The following is a 26,688-nucleotide window of genomic DNA, read 5'->3' on the forward strand; positions in this document are numbered from 1 at the left end:
TGTCATACTTGATCATTTCGCGATATTGCCATATTTTTGCTGAAAGGATTTAGTAGAGAACATAGACGATAAAGTTCGCAACTTTTGGTTGCTAATAAAAAAGCCTTGCCTGTACTGGAAGTAGCAGACGATGTGCGCGTGACGTCACGGGTTGTGGAGCTCCTCACATCTGAACATTGTTTAAAATCATGGCCACCAGCAGCCAGAGCGATTCGGACCGAGAAAGCGCCGATTTCCCCATTAATTTTAGCGAGGATGAAATATTCGTGGATGAGGAAAGTGAGAGTGAAGGACTACAAAAAAAAAGACAGGGCAGTGGGAGGGATTCAGATGTTATTAGACACATTTACTAGGATAATACTGGAAAATCCCTTACCTTCTTATTGTGTTACTAGTGTTGTAGTGAGATTATACCGTCGTACCTGAAAGTCGGAGGTGTGTGGCGACCGCCAGTGTCTCCGAGGGAAGCCACGTTTTTCGACGAGGCGGGCTGTTTACAATCATGGCCACCATCAGCCAGAGCAATTCGGACCGAGAAAGCGACGATTTCCCCATTAATTTGAGCGAAGATGAAAGATTTGTGGATGAGGAAAGTTAGAGGGAAGCACTAGAAAAAAAAAAGATAGGGCAGTGGGAGGGATTCAGATGTTATTAGACACATTTACTAGGATAATTCTGGAAAATCCCTTATATTCTTATTGTGTTACTAGTGTTGTAGTGAGATTATACTGTCGTACCTGAAAGTCGGAGGGGTGTGGCGACCGCCAGTGTCTCCGAGGGAAGCCACATTTTTCGACCAGGCGAAGCGAAGGCAGCCGGTTGGGCCGGGCTGTTGTTTACAATCATGGCCAACAGCAGCCAGAGCGATTCGGACCGAGGAAAGCGACGATTTCCCCATTAATTTGAGCGAGGATGAAATATTCGTGGATGAGGAAAGTGAGAGTGAAGGACTAGAAAAAAAAAAGGAAGAAAAGACGAGGGCAGTGGGAGTGATTCAGATGTTACAGTGGGGCAAAAAAGTATTTAGTCAGCCACCCGATTGTGCAAGTTCTCCCAAGATCTCATCCCGTGGGGTCAAAATGATCATGAGAACGGTGAGCAAAAATCCCAGAATCACTGGCGAGGACCTGGTGAATGACCTGCAGAGAGCTGGGACCAAAGTAACAAAGGTTACCATCAGTAACACACTACGCCGACGGGGAATCAAATCCTGCAGTGCCAGACGTGTCCCCCTGCTTAAGCCAGTGCATGTCCAGGCCCGTCTGAAGTTTGCCAGAGAGCACATGGGAGAATGTCATGTGGTCAGTTGAAACCAAAATGGAACTTTTTTGTATAAACTCAACTGGTCGTGTTTGGAGGAAGAAGAATACTGAGTTGCATCCCAAGAACACCAAAACTACTGTGAAGCATGGGGGGTGGAAACATCATGCTTTGGGGCTGTTTTTCTGCTAAGGGGACAGGACGATTGATCCGTGTTAAGGAAAGAATGAATGGGGGCCATGTATTGTGAGATTTTGAGCCAAAACCTCCTTCCGTCAGTGAGAGCTTTGAATACTTATTTTCCATCTTAAATACAAATAAATTCTTTAAAATTCCTACAATGTGAATTCCTGGATTTGTTTTTCACATTCTGTCTCTCACAGTTGAAGTGTACCTATGATGAAAATGACAGACCTCTGTCATCATTTTAAGTGGGAGAACTTGCACAATCGCTGGCTGACTAAATACTTTTTTGCCCCACTGTATTAGACACATTTACTAGGATAATTCTGGAAAATCCGTTATCTGCTTATCGTGTTACTAGTGTTTTAGTGAGATTATATGGTCGTACCTGAAAGTCGGAGGGGTGTGGTGACCGCCAGTGTCTCTGAGGGAAGCCACGTTCTCGACGAGGCAAAGATTTTTCTTTTTCATCTCCTCCACGTTGGAAGCATCCCACGTTCGGGGGCGGCCGTCGGAGGTGGCAAGAGAGTCCGCAGCTGCCTCTTTGACAGGTGCACGAGGAACGACGCAAGCTCTCCGCTCATGTCTCCGGTAAGAGCCGACTTATTACCACAATTTTCTCACCGAAACCTGCCGGTTGACATGTGGTAGGGAACCATGTTCGCTCGACCGTTCTGTTCCATAGTAAAGCTCATCTTTCGGGAATGTAAACAAGGAAACATTGGCTGTGTTTGTGTTGCTAAAGGCACCTACATCTTTCTTCTTTGACGTCTCCATTATTATTTGGACAAATTGCAAAAGATTCAGCAACACAGATGTCCCAGAATACCGTGTAATTATGCGATTAAAGCAGACGACTTATAGCTGGGGATCGGGGCTGGAACAAAATTTTAAAATTGCAATTTAGTCAACTAAAAAGGCCGTATCGGCATGTGTTGCAATGTTAATATTTCATGTTTCATCATTGATATATAAACTATCAGACTTTGTGGTGGGTTGTAGTGGCTTTCAGTAGGCCTTCAATGTCTTGATTTGTTCTTAATGAAGCGTCCCCAAACTTCGGCGACCAGATGGAGAAAATCCCTGCGTGTTCGCCAGCAAGCTAATTGCCTAAAATCCAGCGGTCAAATGAGAACTGTTGTGTGCAAGCAAGGCAGGGAACTGGTCTTCTCCGCTCAGAAACGAGAACGTGTAACCGGCACGTCACATGCGTGCACGCGAACAGTTAGGCCTTGGCCCTCAGCAGCAGGGGATTATGGGGATTACAGGATGATCGCAACCCCACCCCCCACCCACCGCCCACCCTCCACCCCACCCACCGTCCCTCGCTTTCTCCTCTGCCTTGTTTGACAGCAAACCTACCAGTCAATGAAAAGACATCCTGTTTGTTCTCAGCGGTTTTCGCTCTCCCGCATCGAGACCCCGGCTGAACCCCGCAACCCTTCCGGAGGCGTTTCATTAAAAAAAAAAAAAAACACAGAGGCGGAGGGGGGTCTTCTAGGTTTAGACGCATAACAAGACCTCATTAGTCTGATCCACGTGGAGCTTCTGGAGAACACATGAGGATTTGGAGCTGGGTCGTCCAGTATGATGACACCATGTGCACGGCAACAGTAGCATCTAGATCAAGGCCGGGGGACAAATCCGACCAAGTCGATACAAAATTTGGGCGAGAAACATTTTGCGGCAAATTTCCGAAAATCCAAGAGTGCTCCTGTTGTATGGAGCACTGGAAACACAACCGAGGTGTTCCTCAAGGCACCGCTTGAAGTCCTCTCTGTTTGTGATCCGCTTCTCGGATCACATTCTTATTTTAGTTTTTTCTGATTGTTTTGGACTCTTCCGGTTCTGAGTTTGTTTTGTGCACTTCCTTATTTACAGTGGGGCAAAAAAAGTATTAGTCAGCCGCCGATTGTGCAAGTTCTCCCTACTTAAAATGATGACAGAGGTCTGTCATTTTCATCATAGGTACACTTCAACTGTGAGAGACTGATTGTGAAAAAAGGTCCATTCTATGTGTCATACTGATCATTTCGCATATTGCCATATTTTTGCTGAAGGATTTAGTAGAGAACATCCACGATAAAGTTTGCAACTTTTGGTCGCTAATAAAAAGCCTTGCCTGTACCGGAAGTAGCAGACGATGTGCGCGTGACGTCACGGGTTGTGGAGCTACTCACATCTGAACATTGTTTACAATCATGGCTACCAGCAGCCAGAGCGATTCGGACCGAGAAAGCGACGATTTCCCCATTAATTTGAGCGTGGATGAAATATTCGTGGATGAGGAAAGTGAGAGTGAAGGACTAGGGGGAAAAAAAGGCAAAAAAGACGAGGGCAGTGGGAGTGATTCAGATGTTACAGTGGGGCAAAAAAGTATTTAGTCAGCCACCGATTGTGCAAGTTCTCCCACTTAAAATGATGACAGAGGTCTGTAATTTCAACTGTGAGAGACAGAATGTGAAAAAAAGAAATCCAGGAATTCACGTTGTAGGAATTTTTAAGAATTTATTCGTAAATTATGGTGGGAAATAAGTATTTGGTCAACCATTCAAAGCTGATGGAAGGAGGTTTTGGCTCAAAATCTCACGATACATGGCCCATTCATTCTTTCCTTAACACGGATCAATCGTCCTGTCCCCTTAGCAGAAAAACAGCCCCAAAGCATGATGTTTCCACCCCCATGTTTTCACAGTAGGTGTGGTGTTCTTGGAATGCGACTCAGTATTCTTCTTCTTCCAAACACGACAAGTTGAGTTTATACCAAAAAGTTCTATTTTGGTTTCATCTGACCACATGACATTCTCCATGTGGTTAGCTTCCCCGCTATGTTCCTTTCTTTCCTAGCTCCCATGCTAGCGCTTTGTTTTGCCATTTGTGCCTAGTGCAAGTTTTTGTGTTCTAGTCTGTTCTTTAGTTTTAATAAATTATTACTTCTTACTTTTTGCTGTGTCTGAATCCGATCTGCATCTTGAAAGAGTTCCACCCGCATCACGATGCCCCGTAGTCGTTACATTCTCCTTTTTTGACATTTTTGTGATTTATGCGACTAAGGTTTTTACTTCAGAATGCAGTCAGTCGTCACAACTTTTAAGTGGTGTTCCTCTAGGTTCCATCTTAGGTCCTCTCTTTTTCATCATTTGGACTATTCAACTGGTGGTCCGCGAGTTCAGGTCAATAAACTTGTGATTTATATAACCGAGGCGTTCCTCAAGGCACCGCTTTAAGTCATCTTCTTTTTGGCAATCAAGACATTTTTTGTGATTTATGCGACTAAGGTTTTTACTTCAAATGCAGTAAGTAGTCACAACTTGTTAGCGGCGGTCCTCAAGGTTCCATCTTAGGTACTCTTTTTCTTTCTTTGGACTATTCAACTGGTGGCCCTCGAGTTCAGTTCAATAAACTTGCGAGAGAATCACATTTTTGCAGCAGATTCTTGAAAACACTAGAGTTTTGTCATAGACATGATCTTTTTAGTGGTGTTCCTCAAGGTTCCATCTTGGGTCCTCTCTTTTTCGTCATTTGGGATATTCAACCATTCATTTCCAGAAAGTTACAAAACTGAGGCGTTCCTCAAAGCAAACTTTAAGTCCTCACCTTTTTGGCAATCAAGACATTTTTTACGCCATCCGATCTATTAAAAACAAAAGTTTTTACTACAGATGAAGTCAATAGTCACAACTTTTGAGCGGTGTTCCTCAAGGTTCCATCTTAGGTCCTCGCTTTTTCATTCTTTGGACTATTCAACTGGTGGCCCACGAGTTCAGTTCAATAAACTTGCGAGAGAATCACATTTTTGCAGGGTTTTCCAAAAAATCCAAGAGTGTTCCTGTTGTACAGAGAAACTTGGACACAGAAAACACATTGGCAGATCTTTTGCATTGACATTTCAACCTTGCTAGCAAACATAGAACAATGGGATCCAAACTTTGATGTCCATATCTGAGGCGTTCTCAAGTGTAAGTCCTCCACTTTTTGTCAAGCAAGAAATTTTTGGTGATTCATGCGACTAAGGTTTTTACTTCAAATGCAGTCAGTAGTCACAACTTGTTAGCGGTGGTCCTCAAGGTTCCATCTTAGGTCCTCTTTTCCTTTCTTTGGACTATTGAACTGGTGGCCCTCGAGTTCAGTTCAATAAACTTGCGAGAGAATCACATTTTTGCAGCAGATTCTTAAAAAAACTAGAGTTTTGTCATAGACATGATCTTTTTAGTGGTATTCCTCAAGGTTCCATCTTAGGTCCTCTCTTTTTCGTCATTTGGGATATTCAACCATTCATTTCCAGAAAGTTACAAAACCGAGGTGTTCCTCAAAGCAAACTTTAAGTCCTCTCCTTTTTGGCAATCAAGACATTTTTTACGCCATCTGATCTATTAAAAACAAAGGTTTTTACTACAGATGAAGTCAATAGTCACAACTTTTTAGTGGTGTTCCTCAAGGTTCCATCTTAGGTCCTCCCTTTTTCATTCTTTGGACTATTCAACTCGTGGCCAATGAGTTCATTTCAATAAACTTGCGAGAGAATCAAATTTTTGCAGAATTTTCCTAAAAATCCAAGAGTGTTCCTGTTGTACAGAGGAACTTGGAGCACAGTAAACACATTGGCAGATCTTTGCATTGACATTTCAACCTTGCTAGCAAACAGAGAACAATGGGATCCAAACTTTTGATTTCCATATCTGAGGCGTTCTTAAGTTTAAGTCCTCTACTTTTTGGCAATCAAGAAGTTTTTGGTGATTTATGCGACTAAGGTTTTTACTTCAAATGCAGTAAGTAGTCACAACTTGTTAGCGGCGGTCCTCAAGGTTCCATCTTAGGTCCTCTTTTTCTTTCTTTGGACTATTCAACTGGTGGCCCTCGAGTTCAGTTCAATAAACTTGCGAGAGAATCACATTTTTGCAGCAGATTCTTAAAAAAACTAGAGTTTTGTCATAGACATGATCTTTTCAGTGGTATTCCTCAAGGTTCCATCTTAGGTCCTCTCTTTATCGTCATTTGGGATATTCAACCATTCATTTCCAGAAAGTTACAAAACTGAGGCGTTCCTCAAAGCAAACTTTAAGTCATCTCCTTTTTGGCAATCAAGAAATTTTGGGTGATTTATGCGACTGAGGTTTTTACTTCAAATGTAGTAGTCACAACTCAAGGTTCCATCTTAGGTCCTCTTTTTCTTTCTTTGGACTATTCAACTGGTGGCCCTCGAGTTCAGTTCAATAAACTTTCGAGAGTATCACATTTTTGCAGCAGATTCTTAAAAATCCAAGAGTGTTCCTGTTGTTTAGAGAAACATGGAGCACTATAAACATTTCAGCAAATATTTGCATTGACATTTCAACCTTGCTAGCTAACAGAACACTGGGATCCATAACTGAGGCGTTCCTCGAGGCAAAAAATTTGTCTAGGGGCCGGCATATCTATTTTTAGGAACAGTAATATACAACTTCACAGTAATTTCTGATTGAATGCTAAAAACATTATGACGGACCGCTTTAAAAAACGGAGTAGAATAAAAACACTTTATACTGAATGAAACACCCGAAATGTTTCCATATGAGTTGGGAAATTGTGTTAGATGTAAATATAAACAAAATACAATAATTTGCAAATCCTTTTCAACCCATATTCAATTAAATGCACTACAAAGACAACATATTTAATGTTCAAACTCATGAACTGTATTTTTTTGTGCAAATAATAATTAACTTAGAATTTCACGGCTGCAACACGTGCCAAAGTAGTTGGGAAAGGGCATGTTCACCACTGTGTTACATCACCTTTTCTGTTAAAAACACTCAATAAACGTTTGGGAACTGAGGAAACAAATTGTTGAAGCTTTGAAAGTGGAATTCTTTCCCATTCTTGTTTTATGTAGAGCTTCAGTCCTTCAAAAGTCCGGGGTCTCCGCTGTCGTATTTTACGCTTCATAATGCGCCACAAATTTTCGATGGGTGACATGTCTGGACTGCAGGCGGGCCAGGAAAGTCCCCGCACTCTTTTTTTACGAAGCCACGCTGTTGTAACACTTGTCTTGCTGAAATAAGCAGGGGCGTCTATGAGTGGCAGCATATGTTGTTCCAAAACCTGTAGGTACCTTTCAGCATTAATGGTGCCTTCACAGATGTGTAAATTACCCATGCCTTGGGCACTAATGCACCCCCATACCATCACAAATGCTGGGGGCTTTTGAAGTTTGCGCCTATAACAGTCTGAATGGTTATTTACCTCTTTATTCCGGAGGACACCACGTCCTTTGTTTCCAAATATAATTTGAAATGTGGACTCGTCAGACCACAGAACACCTTTCCACTTTGCATCAGTCCATCTTAAGTGAGCTCGGGCCCAGCCAAGCCGGCGGCGTTTCCGGGTGTTGTTGATAAATGGGTTTGGCTTTGCATAGTAGAGTTTTAACTTGCACTTACAGATGTAGCGACAAACAGTATTTATTAAATGACATTGGTGATTAAATGAGCCCATGTGGTGATATCCTTTACACACTGATGTCGGTTTTTGATGCAGTACCGCCTGAGGGGTCAAAAGTCCGTAATATCATCGCTTACGTGCAGTGATTTCTCCAGATTCTCTGAACTTTTTGATGATTTTACAGACCGTGGATGGTAAAATCCCTAAATTCTTTGCAATAACTCGTTGAGAAATGTTGTTCTAAAACTGTTCGACAATTTTCTTACAAAGTGGTGACCCTCGCCCCATCCTTGTTTGTGAATTACTTAGCATTTCATGGAAGTGCTTTTTTACCCAATCATGGCACCCACCTGTTCCCAATCAGCCTGCACACCTCTGTGATGTTCCATATAAGTGTTTGATGAGCATTTCTAAACTTTATCAGTATTTATTGCCACCTTCCCCAACTTCTTCGTCACATGTTGCTGAATATGGGTTGAAAATGATTTGCAAATCATTCCATTCCGTTTATATTTACATCTAACACAATTTCCCAACTCATATGGAAACGGGGTTTGTAAGAACATCACACCCCCTCTCCGTCCACATATTTTACAATCAAGCGAAACGCAACCAAAATGCAACAAACACGGCGGAGGGTGTGTTACTCGATGGCCAGCCAGGCATTAAAAAATAGACCTAAAAATTATCAAACAACAATCTTCACCAAGAGCTCAGTTTGGTCACTTGATTGACATGATGGGTGGCACCCGAGGGTCTTGTGGGATGATGTTGGCCGTTGCCAGATCATTATTAAGAAAAAATGACCGACAGGAAGGCGAGAAACACTTTTTATTTCAACACTCGCGCCATACTTTCCGTTAAAACTCTAATGAGTCCAGTAGATAGTGGATCTAACATAATAGTGAGAGTCCAGTCCATAGTGGATCTAACATAATAGTGAGAGTCCAGTCCATAATGGATCTAACATAATAGTGTGAGAGTCCAGTCCATAGTTGATCTAACATAATAGTGAGAGTCCAGTCCATAGTGGATCTAACATAATAGTGAGAGTCCAGTCCATAGTGGATCTAACATAATAGTGAGAGTCCAGTCCATAATGGATCTAACATAATAGTGAGAGTCCAGTCCATAATGGATCTAACATAATAGTGAGAGTCCAGTCCATAATGGATTTAACATAATAGTGTGAGAGTCCAGTCCATAGTGGATCTAACATAATAGTGAGAGTCCAGTCCATAGTGGATCTAACATAATAGTGAGAGTCCAGTCCATAGTGGATCTAACATAATAGTGAGAGTCCAGTCCATAGTGGATTTAACATAATAGTTAGAGTCCAGTCCATAGTGGATCTAAAATAATAGTGAGAGTCCAGTCCATAGTGGATCCAACATAATAGTGCGATTCCAGTTCATAGTGGATCTAACATAATAGTGTGAGAGTCCAGTCCATAGTGGATCTAACATAATAGTGTGAGAGTCCAGTCCATGGTGGATCTAACATAATAGTGAGAGTCCAGTCCATAGTGGATCTAACATAATAGTGAGGGTCCAGTCCATAGTGGATCTAACATAATAGTGAGAGTCCAGTTCATAGTGGATCTAACATAATTGTGTGAGAGTCCAGTCCATAGTGGATCTAACATAATAGTGAGAGTCCAGTCCATAATGGATCTAACATAATAGTGAGAGTCCAGTCCATAGTGGATCTAATATAAAAGTGAGAGTCCAGTCCATAGTGGATCCAACATAATAGTGAGAGTCCAGTCCATAGTGGATCCAACATAATAGTGAGAGTCCAGTCCATAGTGAATCCAACATAATAGTGAGAGTCCAGTCCATAGTGGATCCAACATAATAGTGAGAGTCCAGTCCATAGTGGATCTAACATAATAGTGAGAGTCCAGTCCATAGTGGATCTAATATAAAAGTGAGAGTCCAGTCCATAGTGGATCCAACATAATAGTGAGAGTCCAGTCCATAGTGGATCAAACATAAGAGTGAGAATCCAGTCCATAGTGGATCTAACATAATAGTGAGAGTCCAGTCCATAGTGGATCTAACATAATAGTAAGATGTGGTGTTTATTATTAAACAACTTTAACTTGTTGACAAAAACCTGTCTTTGATAAATAAATCAATATAAATGAGGTAGATCCCCTCCACTTGGTCAATTGGAAAGTGTCTCACCTGCAGAAAAAACGTGGGCTGAATGGACTTTGCTTGGTAAATTTGCTTTGGGTGCACGAAGAAGAAGGTATTTATTGTCACGTGTGCACAGCAAAATTCTGTCCCTGCAACAGGCAGCCATCAGTTTGTATCTTCCTTGGTAAGTCAAGTATTCTTGCGGACGCAACAGCAGCAACTGGGCAAGTAAATCAGGATTCGAACAGGGAACTTTGGAGTTACGGGAAAAGCCCGGTCCGCCTCCCAAGCCACACCGTCCTATGAAGTTTGCACGTGTTTCAATCCGCGCAAGCCGTCCGTAAATCAGACCAGAGGATGACTTGTACCGTAAAAGCATGTCGAGGCGAGCGTCGCTCACGTCAAAGTCTTCACCGCACGGAGGAACCGTCCAAGCATCGCAGCTCCAAGAATCCTGCTGGCGTTCGCTCCGGGGCTCATGACCTGGGCCGTTAAACGCCGAGGTACTCGCTGTGCCACTTAGGAATGGAGGAACCCGGCCCAGCCGTCCCCCCCGGGAGGACGGGAGCGAGACGTGTGCTGCTACTGTATGCTTAGACCGGCGAGGCCCCCGCTGACAGACGGGCTCTAAAAAGTAAATCACTCGTAGGAAAAACTGTCTGTTTCCCTCGGCGTGACGGGCGCCGTGGATGTGGAAGGGGAAAATGTGTCAGGCCCAATCCTCCCGGACGTCGGCAGCCTGTGGAAAAAACCGTCAGCGAGCGACCCTCGTCGGGCGAACGGCCTTCTGCCTCGACCGCTCTCGCCGGCCCGGCATGGAAAAGGTCGCGTAGCCTTATTTGTTACCGCCCGAGAAGATAAAAACCCTTTTGTTTATGAGAGATTATCCGTGCCTTAAAACCTTCCAAAGCTCTAAGACCTGATGATTATACCGTGCATGCCCCCGACCACACACACGGTCTTGTATTTCAGACATTCTGGGGACCTCCGAATAATGCCTACCTCTTTAGGACCACCCTTTTTCCATACATATAAATATGTGTATTCACAACATTTAGAATATATACATACTATGCAAATATAAAAAAGTTAACTTTTAGTTCCTATTTGTTTGTAATTGTTTTTTAATCTTCATTATGTCAGAGTTGCCACTGACAGTTTGTTTGTGTTTTAGTTTCTCCTCTGTGTGTTTAGTATTTCCTGTCCTTAGTTCCTGTCTACTGCTCTTATTTTGGTTCAGTTTCCTGTTTGTCTCCCAGCGTCCTGTTTTCACTCAGTTGCGGCTGATTGGCATCTGGTCACACCTGATGTCAATCAGCCAGCTCCTATTTTACCTGCTTTGTTCCTCCAGTCAGGGCTGGATCATTGTATTGTATTGTATTGTCGTTGCCACGTATCACTCTTGTCGTGCTACCTGTTGTGTCGTTTTGTTACAGCTACTACCTGTCATGCTACATTTTGTCCTGGTCGTCGTAGCGGTAAGCTGTTTCTGTTAGCATTAGTTATTTCCAGTTTTTCTGTTTGCTATCCACTAGCTTACATGCTAAAGTTCCTTTTTGTTTTCTAGCTTCCAGTGCTAGCTCCCTAAGTTTGTTATTCCCCCCACATGCGTGCTTTTTGTTTGTTCTTGTTTAGTTTTAATTAAATCATGTTTTCATATTCTACGCCTGCCTCCGTCTCTGCATCTTGGGGTTCGTCAACAACAAATACCCCTGACACATTATTTACTTCAAGTTATTACAGTATGTCTCTATATACATGTTTATTTTATATTTTTAAATACATTTTGGCAAAAAGGGGCGCATTACAATTTCTTACACACACTTGTTATTTCATATGTTGGCCAGAAGGGGGGAGCACTTTAAAAAGTGACGCACAGTTAATTAGAAAATTCCCTTCTTTTTGGGACCACCCTCAATTTGATAGAATTCACCACAAATGACACATTCTCTACTAGATGCAATGGTTTTCTGTATTAGGACCATGATTTATGTCCTAACTTGTTCACACCTCCTCATATGGAAGATACTTTTCCTTCTTGATGTCTCAAGAAGGGCAGAAATACAAGAACAAACACACACACATTCTTGTATTCGTACCTTCTGGAGACCTTCAAAAAATGCCTACCTCTTGAGGACCGCCGGTTCTTTTTTAGATGCAATGTTATTGGGACCATGAGTTCACACCTCCTCCTATGGAAGATACTTTTCCCTCTTGACGTGTCACGAAGGGCGGGAATACAAGAACACACACACACACATTGTTCTATTCGTACCTTCTGGAGACCTCCGAAAAATGCCTACCTATTGAGGACCACCCTTTCTTTTTTAGATGCTATGTTATTGGGACCATGAGTTCACATCTCCTCATATGGAAGATACTTTTCCCTCTTGATGTCTCAAGAAAGGTTGAAATACAAGAACACACACACACATTTTTGTATTCATAACTTCTGGAGACCTCCGAAAAATGCCTACCTCTTTAGGACCACCGTTTCTTTTTTAGATGCAATGTTATTGGGACCATGAGTTCACACCTCCTCATATGGAAGCTACTTTTCCTTCTTGATGTCTCGAGAAGGGTAGAAATACAAGAGCACACACACACATTATTGTATTCGTACCTTCTGGAGACCTCCAAAAAATGCCTACCTCTTGAGGACCACCCTTTCTTTTTTAGATGCTATGTTATTGGGACCATGAGTTCACACCTCCTCATATGGAAGATACTTTTCCTTCTTGATGTCTCAAAAAGGGTAGAAATACAAGAACACACACACACAAATTCTTGCATTCGGACCTTCTGGAGACCTCTGAAAAATGCCTACCTCTTTAGGACCACTCTTTGTTTTTTAGATGCAATGTTATTGGGACCATGAGTTCACACCTCCTCATATGGAAGCTACTTTTCCTTCTTGATGTCTCGAGAAGGGTAGAAATACAAGAACACACACACACACACACACACACATTATTGTATTCGTACCATCTGGAGACCTCCGAAAAATGCCTACCTCTTGAGGACCACCCTTTCTTTTTTAGATGCTATGTTATTGGGACCATGAGTTCATACCTCCTCATATGGAAGATACTTTTCCTTCTTGATGTCTCAAAAAGGGTAGAAATACGGGAACACACACACCCTGCCTGGGCTGATTATCCAGTATCCATGTTTGAACTCCTGCCAGCTGATCTTTGTCCCCCTTCCAGCTGTTTGTCAGCAGGGTTGCGAGCTATTTTCGTGATACTAGCGGATGTTAATTTGTGAGGCTTTATTGTGGTGGGGTGTCGAGGAGGTAATGAGGCGTGGGGGGGGATTTGGCTTTCTGCAGGATTTTTTTCTTGCCGACTCGATACAAGGTTTGGATTATCTTGAAGTTTTAAGATCTCCCGGCTCCCTGAGATGGGAGTGAAGTCGTAAATAATGCAGGTGCACAGGTTATTTTTAGCCTCCTTGCACCTTGATGAGCGGGGTGGGGGTGGGGGGGACCCCGCATTGTGTGGCTTTCCTAAACGAAAGCCGCTCTCTGTCCAGAACAACAGTGTCGGGACGACGCAGACGGCGAACTTAATGGACTTTGTCAGCGCTGGCGAGCGTCCCGGCCAACGGCTATTAACTCTGAGAGGGAAAGGCATTTCCTCCTTGTAAATGCCATACTAAATTATGATTATTTCATTTGCTAAGCAGGAATAGACCATCATGGCTGTCTCGCTGCAAGGGGACTTGGGGAGGGGGGGGCCAATGACGTCACTTTGATCGTATATTTAACCTGGTCTGTTATGCAGATTAGACATAACAACCGGCCTGGGCTATTATTTTGCCTCGTTGGGCCAAATTTTGAGGAAAACTGTGTCTGGGTGCAGGCATATCTATTTTTAGGAACACTAATACCAAAACTTCACAATAAAGTCTGATTGAAAGCTAAAAACGTTATGACAGACCACATTGAAAACGGAATATAATTAAAAAAAAATTTTACTGAATGAGAGACCCAGAATGTACATGAAAATAAAGAATGTTACTGTATTACTATGAAGGATAAAACACTGAATATTGACAACATAAGTACTGCAACATTAAATAAGATGTAAATACAGTATTTTTACATTAAATATGATGTAAGTGCAGTACTATTACATTAAATAGGATGTAAATACAGTACTACAGCATTAACTATGATGTAAATGCAGTACTACTACATTAAATATCATGTAAATACAGTTGTACAACATGAAATATTAAGTAAATACACTACTACAACATTAAATATTATATATGCAGGACTCAACCATTAAATATGATGTAAATACAGTACTACTACAATAAATATAATGTAATTACAGCTTTGCAACATTAAATATTACATACATACGCTACTACAACATTAAACATGATGTAAATGCAGTACTACTACATTAAATATGATGTAAATACAGTACTACAACATGAAATTTTAAGTAAATACAGTACTACTACATTAAATATGATGTAAACACAGTACTACTACATTAAATATGATGTAAATACAGTACTACAACATTAAATATGATGTAAACACAGTCCTACTACATTAAATATGATGTAAATACAGTACTACAACATTAAATATGATGTAAGTACAGTACTACTACATTAAATAAGATGTAAATACAGTACTACTACATTAAATGTGATGTAAATACAGTACTACTACATAAAATAAGATGTAAACACACACTACTACATTAAATAAGATGTAAATACACACTACTATATTAAATATGATGTACATACAGTAAAACTACATTAAATAGGATGTATATACAGTACTACAACATTAAATAAGATGTAATTAAAGTACTACTAAATTAAATATGATGTAAACAGTACTACTACATGAAATAGGATGTAAACATTGTACTACTACATTACATATGATGTAAATACAGTACTACTACATTACAAAAGATGTAAACACAGTACTACTACATGAAATAAGATGTAAACACAGTACTGCTACATGAAATAAAATGTAAACACAGTACTACTACATTAGTAAAGATGTGAACACAGTACTACTACATGAAATAAGATGTAAATACAGTACTACTACATTAAATAGATGTAAATACAGTACTACTACATTGAATAAGATGTACATACAGTACTACTACATGAAATATGATGTAATTACAGTACTACTACATTAAATAAGATGTAAACACAGTACTACTAAGTTGAATGAGATGTAAATACAGTAGTACTACATGAAATAAGATGTAAACACACTACTACATTAAAAAAGATGTAAACACAGTACTACTACATTAAATATGATGTAAACGCAGTACTACTACATGAAATAAGATGTAAATACAGTACTACTACATTATATAAGATATAAACACACTACTACTACATTAGAAAATATTTAAATACAGTACTACTACATGAAATAAGATGTAAACAAGGTACAACTACATGAAATAAGATATAAACACTCTAATACTACATGAAATTAGATGTAAACACAGTACTAGTACATGAAATAAGATGTAAATACAGTACTAGTACATGAAATAAGATGTAAATACATACAGTACTACTACATTAAATATGATGTAAATACAGTACTACTACATGAAATAAGATGTAAAGACAGTACTACTAAATGAAATAACATGTAAATACATACAGTACTACTACATGAAATGAGATGTACATACAATACTACTACATTAAGTAAGATGTAAACAAGGTACTACTACATGAAATAAGATGTAGATACAGTACTACTACATGAAATAAGATGTAGATACAGTACTACTACATGAAATAAGATGTAAACACAGTACTACTACATGAAATAAAATATAAACACAGTACTACTACATGAAATGAGATGTAAACACAGTAATACAACATGAGATGAGATGTAAACACAGTATTAGTACATGAAATAAGATGTAAATACATACAGTACTACTACATTAAATATAATATAAACACAGTACTACTGCATGAAATAAAATGTAAATACATACAGTACTACTACATTAAATATGATGTAAATACAGTACTACTAAATGAAAGGACATGCACATACAATACTACTACATTAAATAAGATGTAAACAAAGTACTACTACATGAAATAAGATATAAACACAGTACTACTACATGAAATGAGATGTAAACACAGTAATACTACATGAAATAAGATGTAAACACAGTATTAGTACATTAAATATGATGTAAACACAGTACTACTACATGAAATAAAATGTAAATACATACAGTACTACTACATTAAATATGATGTAAATACAGTTCTACTACATTAAATGAGATGTACATACAATACTACTACATTAAATAAGATGTAAACAAAGTATTACTACATGAAATAAGATATAAAAACAGTACTACTACATGAAATAAGATGTAAAAAGTACTACTACATGAAATAAGATGTAAATACAGTACTACTACATTAAATATGATGTAAATACAGTACTATTACATGAAATAAGATGTAAATACAGTACTAACACATGAAATAAGATGTAAACACAGTACTACTACATTAAATATGATGTAAATACAGTACTACAACATTAAATATGATGTAAATACAGTACTATTACATGAAATAAGATGTAAACACAGTACTACTACATGAAATAAGATGTAAATACAGTACTACTACATTAAATATGATGTAAGTACAGTACTACTACATGAAATAAGATGTAAACACAGTACTACTACATGAAATAAGATATAAATACAGTACTACTACATGAAATAAGATATAAATACAGTACTACTACATTAAATAAGATGTAAATACAGTACTACTACATTAAATGAGATGTAAATACAGTACTACTACATTAAATAAAATATAAACACACTACTACTACTACATTAGAAAATATGTAAATACATTACTACTACATGAAATAAGATTTAAATACAGTACTACTACATTAAATAAGATGTAAAAACAGTACTTTTACATTAAATACGATGTAAGTCCAGTACTACTACATTAAATAAGATTTAAATACAGTACTCAACCATTAAATATGATGTAAACACAGTACTACTACATGAAATAAAATATAAACACAGTACTACTACACTAAATATTATGTAAATGCCATACTCAACCATTAAATATGATGTAAATACAGTACTACAACATTAAATATGATAAAAATGCAGCACTACAACATGAAATAAGATGTAAATACACTACTACTACATTAAATAAGATGTAAACACAGTACTACTACATTAAATATGATGTAAACACAGTACTACTACATTAAATAAGATATAAACACACTACTACTACTACATTAGAAAAGATGTAAATACAGTACTACTACATGAAATAAGATGTAAATACAGTACTACTACATTAAATAAGATGTAAATACAGTACTAATACATTAAATATTATGTAAATACAGTACTAAAAACATGAAATAAGACGTAAATACAGTACTACTACATTAAATGAGATGTAAATACAGTACTACTACATGAAATAAGATGTAAATACAGTACTACTACATTAAATAAGATGTACACACTACTACTACTACATTAGAAAAGATGTAAACAAAGTACTACTACATGAAATAAGATGTAAATACAGTACTACTACATGAAATAAGATGTAAACACAGTACTACTACATGAAATAAGATGTAAATACAGTACTACTACATGAAATAAGATGTAAACAAAGTACTACTACATGAAAAAGATGTAAATACAGTACTTCTACATGAAAGAAGAGATAAACACAGTACTACTACATGAAATGAGATGTAAACACAGTACTACTACATGAAATAAGATGTAAACAAAGTACTACTACATGGAATAAGATGTAAATATAGTACTACTACATGAAATAAGATGTAAATACAGTACTACTACATGAAATAAGATGTAAACAAAGTACTACTACATGAAATGAGATGTAAATACAGTACTACTACATGAAATAAGATGTAAACACAGTACTAGTACACTAAATATGATGTAAATACAGTACTACTACATGATATAAGATGTAAACAAAGTACTACTACACTGAAATAAGATGTAAATACAGTACTACAACATTAAATATGATAAAAATGCAGTACTACTACATGAAATAAGATGTAAACACAGTACTACTACATGAAATAAGATGTAGATACAGTGCTACTACATGAAATAAGATGTAGATACAGTGCTACTACATGAAATAAGATGTAGATACAATACTACTACATGAAATAAGATGTAGATACAGTACTACTACATGAAATAAGATGTAAACAAAGTACTACTACATGAAATAAGATGTAAACACAGTACTACTACATGAAATAAGATGTAAACACAGTACTACTACATGAAATAAGATGTAGATACAATACTACTACATGAAATAAGATGTAGATACTGTACTACTACATGAAATGAGATGTAAACACAGTACTACTACATGAAATAAGATGTAGGTACAGTACTACTACATGAAATAAGATGTAGATACAGTACTACTACATGAAATAAGATGTAGATACAATACTACTACATGAAATAAGATGTAGGTGAGTCAGTTCTGACCGCCAGTGTCTCCCCACCGACCGCAGGTAAACCCACCGGCTATGGACCCAACGCCCGGCGGTCGCGGGGCATCGTGGACGAGTGCTGCTTCCAGAGCTGCGAGCTGCGGCGCCTGGAGATGTACTGTGCGCCCGCCAAGACCAGCAAGGCGGCCCGCTCGGTGCGCGCCCAGCGCCACACGGACGCCCCCCGGGCCGCCAAGGTCAGCAAGGGCCCGGAGCGGAGGGCGGCGGCCCCGCAGGCGGACAAGACAAAAAACAAGAAGGTATTACATCATCACTTGGCCAGCTTGTAGAACAGGGGTCACCAACACGGTGCCCGCGGGCACCAGGTCGCCCGTAAGGACCAGATGAATCGCCCGCTGGCCTGTTCTAAAAATAGCTCAAATAGCAGCACTTACCAGTGAGCTGCCTCTATTTTTTTAATTGTATTTATTTACTAGCAAGCTGGTCTCGCTTTGCTTGACATTTTTAATTCTAAGAGAGAAAAAATTCAAATAAAATGTGAAAATCCAAGAAAATATTTTATTCTCTTGTTTAAGTAAATTCATTTATTTTTTTACTTTACTTCTTATAACTTTCAGAAAGAGAATTTTAGAGGAAAAATACAAGCTTAAAAATGATTTTAGGATTTGTAAACACATATGCCTTTTTACCTTTTAAATTCCTTCCTCTTATTTTTTGACAATTTAAATCAATGTTCAAGTCAATTTTATTTTTTTTATTGTAAAGAATAATAAATACATTTTAATTTAATTTTTAATTTTAGCTTTTGTTTTTTCGACAAAGAATATTTGTGAAATATTTCTTCAAACTAAATTAAATTAAAAAAAAAAATTCTGGCAAATCTAGAAAATCTGTAGAATCAAATTTAAATCTTATTTTAAAGTCTTTTGAATTTCTTTTAAAAATGTTGTTCTGGAAAATCTAGAAGAAATGATTTGTCTTTGTTAGAAATATAGCTTAGTCGAATTTGTTATATATTCTAACAAAGTTCAGATTCCATCCATCCATTTTCTACCGCTTATTCCCTTTCGGGGTCGCGGGGGGCGCTGGCGCCTATCTCAGCTACAATCGGGCGGAAGGCGGGGTACACCCTGGACAAGTCGCCACCTCATCGCAGGGCCAACACCAGAATGGATTTTAACCTATTGCAGATTGGATTTTAACCTATTTAAAACATGCCATCAAAATTCTAAAATGAATCTTAATCAGGAAAAAATATTAATGATGTTCCATAATTTTTTTGAATTTTTATTTTTTCAAAAAGATTCGAATTAGCTAGTTTTTCTCTTCTTTTTTTTCAGGCGAATTTTGAAATTTAAAGAGTCGAAATTGAAGATAAACAATGTTTCAAAATTAAATTTTAATTTTTTTTGTGTCTTCTCCTCGATAAAACCGTTCAATTAAGTGTTTTTTTCATCATTTATTCTCTACTAAAAAACTTCCGTAAAAGGAGAAAAAAAGTACGACGGAATGACAGACGGAAATACCCATTTTTTAAATTAATATAGATGTATTTATTGAAGGTAAAATGAGCAAATTGGCTATTTCTGGCAATTTATTTAAGTGTGTATCAAACTGGTAGCCCTTCGCATTAATCAGTACCCAAGAAGTAGCTCTTGGTTTCAAAAAGGTTGGTGACCCCTGTTCTAGAGCTTTGAGTGCTTTTCAATCCGGCTTTTAGCATGTGTAGCGAAGCCTACTCTTTCATAAGCAGACGTGAGAAAGGAACAACGGGAATTTTACCATTTTATTTTTAGCAGTGCTACAGCAGGATGGGGCTTGGAATATACATTTGGCTTAAAACGTTATAAAACGAGCCCTGTCAGTCATTAATCGACATTATAAATGCCAAAACGGTGTACATTGTCACAAATCTTCTAGCTCTAACTTGAGAGGGGTTTGAATCCGAGCAGGAACAGTAGTGCGCCCCCCGGTGGTCACGGTGGACTATAGCGATTGTCAGGACATTGACTGTCCATCCTAAACCAAGGTAGGACAGCTCGAGTCTGAGGGGATGGTGCAGGGTCCGAAGTAGGGTGGTCTCCATACCAATATTTTGGTACCGGTACCAAAAATGTTTTTTCGATACTTCTCTAAACCACAAAAAAATGTCATTATTGGCCTTATTTTAACAAAAAAATCTTATTGTACATTAAAAATGTAGTCCTTTAATAAAATAGTGACAACTTGTCTTTTAGGAGTAAGTAAACAAACAAAGACTCCTAACTAGTCTAAGCAGTAACATATTGTGTCATTTATACACCTAGTATTGTGTCTACATTATAAAGGACAAACTGTAAAAACGGATTATTAATCCATTTGTTCATTTACTGTTTATATCGGCTTATTTTGTCTTTTAATGTGTTCTATCTAAATGTAATAATCACTTATTCTTCTCTTGTTTGACACTTTACATTAGTTTTGGGCGATACCACACATTTAGGTATCGATCCGATACCAAGTAGTTACAGGATCATACATTGGTCATATTCAACGTCCTAGGGACGTATTTCCAGAGTTTATAAACATAATATACATTTAAAGACGATAGAAAATATCAATGAAATCATAGTAGTATCGACTATCAACTTGGTATCATTACAGTGGATGTCAGGTGTAGATCCACCCATGGCGTTTGTTTACATAGTGACGCCGGCTAGCTATTGTATCCTCCTACGGTGTGTAGTCAAGCATGTTTAGCTATACTTTGTCCTCCAGTGATAATAATACTTGTAAGAAATGTACTTTATTTGTCGCCATGGAGGCGAAGATTAGTGATTTAGAAGCAGCTAAAACACTCCCGAGTGCAGATGGATGTTAGCTTCAAGCTTGCTATCAATCAATCAATCAAACTTTATTTATATAGCCCTTAATCACAAATGTCTCAAAGGGCTGCACAAGCCGCAACAGCTAGCCGTGTCTTAAAGCGCCTCTTCCTGAGGGCGTATCTGTGTATAACTTCGCCTTTATCTTTACTTTTTACGACAAAATGTGTCCATTTTCCCTTTTCTGTGTCTGCTTGTAAGTACTCTGTGTGTGTGCACTGCCGAACATGCTCCTCTGCTCCTAAAACCAGCAATGCCGTGACGTGACGTCATGACTGTTAACAAATAATATGGGAAACCAGTACTTTTCAAACAGATTATAGTACATATTAAAAAATGTTGGGTTGAAAAAAATAACCCAATTTTAACCCAACTGCTGGTTATTTGAGTTATTTTAACCCAACATTTTGGGTTAATTTTTTTCAACCCAACTTTCGCGTTGAATTATTGAATCAAAAAGTTGAGTTATGATAACGTAATGTTGGGTTATTCCCAACCAAACTATTGGGTTGAATTATTTAACCCATGAATTGAGTTATTCTAACTCATTGTTGGTTGATTCATAACCCAACTATTGGGTTGAATTATTTAACACAAAAACTGAGTTATGCTAATTTAATGTTGGATTATTCCAAACCCAACTATTGTGCAATTTAGCTCTCTTCTTAACCCAATAGTTGGTATAAAATTATACATTTTACTTTTTTTCAGAAAAAAGTACCTTTTTAATTAAAAAAAAACAAAACCTTTTACCCCGAAATGCATTACTCATTGAAAAAGAACCCAAAAATGGTTCATAGTTTTGAAAACCAGAAAAATGTACTTAAAATAATACCTTTATAACCCCAAAAATGGATTGTTCTTCATAAAAATAACTCCAAAATTTAACCCAACACTTGCAACTCGTGTATCCCAATTTTAACCCAACTGCTGGTTCAGAAACGAACCAACACATTATTTGAGTTATTTTAACTCAACATTTTGGGTTAATTTTTCCCCAAAATTGAGTTATAACTGAATGTTGGGTTATTCCCAACAAAATTATTGGGTTGAATTATTTAACCCAAAAGTTGAGTTATGCTAACTCAATGTTGGTTGATTCATAACCCAACTTCTGGGACGAATGTATTTAACCCAAAGGTTGAGTTATTCTAATTCAATGTTGGTTTATTCATAACTCAACTATTGGGATGAACTATTTAACTCAAAAGTTTAGTTATTCTAACTCAATGTCGGTTGATTATAACCCAACTATTGGGTTGAATTATTTAACCCAAAAGTTGAGTTTTACTAACTCAATGTTGGGTGATTCATAACCCAACTATTGGGTTGAATTATTTAACCCAAAAGTTGAGTTATGCTAACTCAATATCGATTGATTTATAACCCAACTATTGGGTTGAATTATTTAACCAAAAAGTTGAGTTATTCTAACTCAATGTTGGTTGATTCATTACCCAACTATTGGGTTGAATTATTTAACCCAAAAGTTGAGTTATGCTAACTCAATATCGGTTGATTCATAACCCAACTATTGGGTTGAATTATTTAACCAAAAAGTTGAGTTATTCTAACTCAATGTTGGTTGATTCATAACCCAACTATTGGATTGAATTTATATAACCCAAAAATTGAGTTATGCTCACTACAATGTTGGGTTATTCCTAACCCAACTATTGGGTTGTGCAATTTAGCGCTCCTTGACCCAATAGTTGGTTAAAAATTATACATTTTTTTTAAAATACCTTTTTAATTAAAAAAAACAAACTTTTTTCCCAAATCTGCGCTACTCATTGAAAAACAACCCAAAAATGGTTCATCGTTTTGAAAACCCATAAAGTATGTTAAAATAAAAAATACTACTACTACTAAAAATACTACTACTAAAAATAATAATGTTAAAATACTACTACTACTACTACTAATAATAATAATAATATGTTAAAATACTACTACTACTAATAATAATAATAATAATTATATGTTAAAATACTACCACTACTACTACTACTACTACTACTACTACTAATAATAATAATAATAATAATGATAATATGTTAAAATACTACTACTAATACTACTACTACTAATAATAATATGTTAAAATACTACCACTACGACTGCTACTACTACTACTACTACTACTAATAATAATAATAATATGTTAAAATACTAACACTACTACTACTACTACTAATAATAATATGTTAAAATACTACTACTAATACTACTACTACTACTAATAATAATAATATGTTAAAATACTACCACTACTACTACTACTACTAATAATAATAATAATAATAATAATAATATGTTAAAATACTACTACTCCTACTACTACTACTACTACTACTACTACTACTAATAATAATAATAATATGTTAAAATACTACTACTTCTAATAATAATAATATGTTAAAATACTACCACTACTACTACTAATAATAATAATACTAATAATACTAATATGTTAAAATACTACTACTACTACTACTAATAATAATAATAATAATATGTTAAAATACTACTACTACTACTACTACTACTACTAATAATAATAATAATAATATGTTAAAATATTACTACTACTACTAATAATAAAAATAATATGTTAAAATACTACTACTACTACTACTACTAATAATAATAATAATATGTTAAAATACTACTAATAATAGTAATAATAATATGTTAAAATACTACTACTACTACTACTAATAATAATAATAATAATAATAATTATATGTTAAAAAACTACTACTACTACTATTACTAATAATACTACTATTACTACTACTACTACTACTAATAATAATAATATATCAAAATACTACTACTACTAATAATGATATGTTGAAATACTAATAATGATAATAATACTAATGGTAATATGTTAAAATACTACTACTACTACTAATAATAATACTACTAATAATAATATGTTAAAATACTACTACTAATACTAATGGTAATAATAATATGTTAAAATACTACTACTAATAATAATATGTTAAAAAACTACTACTACCACGATTACTAATAATACTACTACTACAAATAATAATAATAATAATTTATTAAAATACTACTACTACTAATAATATGTTGAAATACTACTACTACTAATAATAATAATACTAATAATAATATGTTAAAATACTACTACTACTACTACTACTAATAATAATAATAATAATAATAATAATAATAACAATAATAACAATAATATTAATAAAATAATTATTTAAAAAAAAAAAGGAATTGCTTTCCATAAAAATAACTCCAAAATTTAACCCAACTCATATATTGGGTTGTCAAAATAACCAATTTTTTTAGTGTGTACCGTTTTTGATTCATCAGTACCGCGATACTAAAACCAGTACCGGAACACCGTCCAACCCTAACCCAAAGTGGACTGTTTTGCACAAGAAACCCGCACAAGCAGTCTTCATTCAGAGTAAATACTTGTGGTCCTGCACCATCCTCTCAGACCACAACTGTCCAATCGAAACAACAGCCAGTCAAGGGACGGAACATAAATGTTGAACATAAAAAAGGATGATTTGCGGAGTATTTCCATTCATCAGCTGGCTGGTTGGGGTTAAGCTACAATTGTCCTAAATCTGTCCTCCCTCCTCCCACAGAGACCCACACCTGGACACAGTCACTCTGCCTTCAAGGTGAGCAACCACAGCCTCATTCTTGTCCTCACCAGGAAGCAGTCAAGGACGCAGGAGAGTGTGGCGTCTAAATGCCGAGCTGTTTACCCCTCTCTCCCTCTCTCTCAAAAAACAACAAAAACCATTAGCCCGAGAAGTAGCTAAGTGGTTTTCGCTCCCGAGACGCCACCGCGCATTATGCTCACATTCACGCCACGGCGTCGGATTTATATCGCGTCCACCTTGTCAGCACGGACCGTCTGTAGTTTGTAGGACGGGATTGAACAGGGACACTTGAGAGTAACGTCTCCCGCACTTGTGAGCCGCCGTCTTCAAAGTGAAAAATGACACGAAAGTAAGCTAGACGCTAATAGGACGTTAGCATTATGCTAGGTTAGCAACACAAAGATAACTATATAAGCCACATGCTAATATGGGCAAAACTAGCATAGATAATTAAGCTACATGCTAATATTATATTTTAACATCATGCTAGGTTAGCAACACTAGGATACCTATGTATGCTACACGCAAATATGACACTAACATCATGCTACGTTAGCAACACTAGCGTAGCTAATTGAGCTATATGCTAATATCATATTTTAAAATTATGTTGAGGTTGATTGGCAACACTAAATTGGCTCTAGTGTGTGAATGTGAGTGTGAATGTTGTCTGTCTATCTGTGTTGGCCCTGCGATGAGGTGGCGACTTGTCCAGGGTGTACCCCGCCTTCCGCCCGATTGTAGCTGAGATAGGCGCCAGCGCCCCCCGCGACCCCGAAAGGGAATAAGCGGTAGAAAATGGATGGATGGATGGAAAATTATGTTGGGTTAGCAACATTAGCATAGCTAATTGAGCTATGTGCTAATATTATATTTTAACATCATGCTAGGTTAGCAACACTAGGATACCTATGTATGCTACACACAAATATGACACTAACATCATGCTAAGTTAGCAACACTAGCGTAACTAATTGAGTTACATGCTAATGTTATATTTTAACATCATGCTAGGTTAGCAACATTAGCGTAGCTATTGAGCTATGTGCTAATATTATATTTTAACATCATGCTAGGTTAGCAACACTAGGATACCTATGTATGCTACACGCAAATATGACACTAACATCATGCTAGGTTAGCAACACTAGCGTAGCTAATTGAGCTACATGCTAATATTGTATTTTAACATCATGCTAGGTTAGCAAAATTAGCATAGGTATTGAGCTATGTGCTAATATTATATTTTAACATCATGCTAGGTTAGCAACACTAGGATACCTATGTATGCTACACACAAATATGACACTAACATCATGCTAGGTTAGCAACATTAGCATAGCTATTGAGCTATGTGCTAATATTATATTTTAACATCATGCTAGGTTAGCAACACTAGGATACCTATGTATGCTACATGCAAATATGACACTAACATCATCTTAGGTTAGCAACACTAGCGTAGCTAATTGAGGTACATACTAATATTATATTTTAACATTATGCTAGGTTAGCAACATTAGCATAGCTATTGAGCTATGTGCTAATATTATATTTTAACATCA

General features: G+C 37.0%; 1 protein-coding gene across 1 annotated transcript in view; it reads left to right on the top strand.

Annotated features, from left to right (window-relative positions):
- igf1 (insulin-like growth factor 1) overlaps positions 1-26,688 on the top strand; it is a 42,071-nt gene that overhangs the window by 9,881 nt on the left and 5,502 nt on the right. Inside the window, exons 3-4 of the mRNA XM_061914132.1 lie at positions 18,652-18,890; positions 25,103-25,138. Of these exons, the coding sequence (XP_061770116.1) occupies positions 18,652-18,890; positions 25,103-25,138 (275 nt within the window). The remainder of the gene's footprint in view (positions 1-18,651; positions 18,891-25,102; positions 25,139-26,688) is intronic.

Source organism: Nerophis ophidion, linkage group LG10, assembly GCF_033978795.1.
Source record: "Nerophis ophidion isolate RoL-2023_Sa linkage group LG10, RoL_Noph_v1.0, whole genome shotgun sequence".
Lineage (NCBI taxonomy): Eukaryota > Metazoa > Chordata > Actinopteri > Syngnathiformes > Syngnathidae > Nerophis > Nerophis ophidion.